General features: G+C 30.4%; 1 protein-coding gene across 2 annotated transcripts in view; it reads right to left on the reverse strand.

The window, feature by feature from the left end:
• Positions 1-630: 630 nt before the first annotated feature.
• The window catches only part of LOC107721255 (nuclear pore complex protein Nup155-like), a 24634-nt gene continuing 23045 nt past the window's right edge, over positions 631-2219 (reverse strand). For both annotated transcript variants that reach the window (XM_016529180.1, XM_016529181.1), the window contains exons 25-26: positions 1636-1789; positions 631-691 (exon numbers count right to left, since the gene is read on the reverse strand). In XM_016529180.1, the coding sequence (XP_016384666.1) occupies positions 677-691; positions 1636-1789 (169 nt within the window). In that variant the 3' untranslated portion in view covers positions 631-676. The remainder of the gene's footprint in view (positions 692-1635; positions 1790-2219) is intronic.

The raw sequence follows: 2219 nt of genomic DNA on the forward strand, positions 1-2219 counted from the left end.
TCCATCATGTTTTAATGGTTGTAGCCCCAAAGTTACCCTCTGTGCTGTTTATTTGTTGCTTGATTTGAGCGTGGAGTGTGTCCCTTTATTTAGAAGAAATTTGTTTTATTTTGTTTCTTGATTTGGCGACACTCGTGCTCTCTTCATTATTTCATTGGGTGAGTTTGTAAATTTCCAAGACTTTTTCTTTTTGTTTATTGTTAATTGTAAATATATATATATATTATTTTTTTTTTTTGGATACATTTAAAGCCTATTTCTTGGTGTATTGGATGGGGTTTAAAATGAATAAATGTCATTTTCTCTGTTTGAACTTGTGCACTTGGCCGAAAACCGAAACCGGAAATGCTTTTTAATTATTTATTATTTTATTAAATAGGAAATAATTTTGTAAGAATTTTTAATTTAACTCAATTATAATGATACTAAATTTAAAAATTCAAGCCAATAAAATAACCACACTTTTATTGAAAGTAAAGCAATAAAATTGGACAGAAAATATATTGTTAAATATCTCCTCTTCACAACTAGCCCACCGTTTGATTTGCACTATTAGGCTATATCCCAAATTTGGTTATAGAGTTTTGTGAATGTTACATTCCCTCAGCATCTGCTCAAACTGAGGAAAGAACCAGTCAGGATCAGAGATAATCCACCGATGCGGATGCTGTTAACTTCAACTAAAGTTAGACTAAACTTGTGTGAAGTTAAAAATATAAATAGAGGAAAAATGTTCAACAAACATTAGAAATGTTGTCTTGGTAACTACCCAAAATTAAATTTGACTTGAAGTAATGACAAAAAAAATAAAGATAATAAAAAAAAAAATTATATGAAAATATAATTTGATGAAAAAAAAAAAAAAAGATGTTGCCTTAGAAACTAATTGAAATTTTACAAAATTAAGTTGCTAAAATGAAAAACTGAATAAATAAATAACTTGAACAGGAATATTAAAAAATAATAATAATTATAAGAGGAAAAACTTAAACAACTGACATGAATGTAAATTAAAGTACTAAAACTATTAAAACTAATTAGAAATATAAAAAACTATAAAAATATAATTATTAAAAGGAAAAAAAAAAAACATTAGAAACATTGCCTTGGAAACTAAATGAAAAAAACTATTAAAATTATTAAAAAAAAAAGCTAACTAGAAATATAAAATATATATACAAATGAACATTAGAAATGTTGACTAAAATGGCTAAAACAAAAAAAAACTAGAAATATAAATAAAACAATGAAAATATAAATATTAGAAAAGCTTAAACATTAGTGATGTTGCCTTAGAAACTAATTGAAATAAAAAAAAAACGGAATAAATAAAAAAATAACTTGAACAGGATAAAAAAAATTATAATAATAATTATAAGATGAAAATGAATATATAAATAGAGGAAAAACTTAAATATTAGAAATGTTTTCTTGGCAACTAACTGAAATAAAAGTTGAAATACTAAATTGACAAACTGAAAAAGGCAAAAAAGAAAAACTAACAATAAAAATATAAGAGGAAAAAATTAAGTACTAAAACTATCAAAACGGGGGGGGCACTATAAGTAGTATATAAATAACACAGCATCTCACAGGTTCAAACTGAAGCATATGAAGCTCTAGCGTGTGACTCACATGAGCGGCAGCGTCCTCGTTGCTCAGCATGTTGGGGTCAGAGGTCATGATGGGGGGTCCGGGTTGTTTAGGGACGCTGGGAGACTGAGGGGCCGCTTTACTCCGGTTCACCAGCTCCTGCATGGTGTCTGTGATGCATTTGTAACAGCAGAGCCTGGACAAAAACAAGAGTTACAGCCTGATTTAAACCTGCAAATCCCATATGAGCACCTCAGGATCCTGTAAAAGAACTAGGGATGTAACGATTAACCGCGAGCAGGTTGAAAATCGATTCAAATTTGTGACGATTCAAATCGGTTGAGATGCTAAACAAATTGCGATTCAATTAGAGGCAGGAGTTTATATGAATGTATGTCTGAGGAGAACTTACTCTCATTAGAAAAGTTTAGATGGTATTTTTTCTTTTCATCTTGCCATAAGTGCAGCGCTGCTTTGTTTACAGCGGTAACCAAGGAAACGCTGCATCATTGCTGTTCATAAGCGCAGCGCTGCTTTGTTTACAGCGGTAACCAAGGAAACACTGTATCATTGCTGTTCATAAGCGCAGCTCTGCTTTGATTACAGCGGTAACCAAGGAAACACTG

This window comes from Sinocyclocheilus rhinocerous, unplaced genomic scaffold, assembly GCF_001515625.1.
Source record: "Sinocyclocheilus rhinocerous isolate Xijiao unplaced genomic scaffold, SAMN03320098_v1.1 scaffold8481, whole genome shotgun sequence".
Taxonomy (NCBI): domain Eukaryota; kingdom Metazoa; phylum Chordata; class Actinopteri; order Cypriniformes; family Cyprinidae; genus Sinocyclocheilus; species Sinocyclocheilus rhinocerous.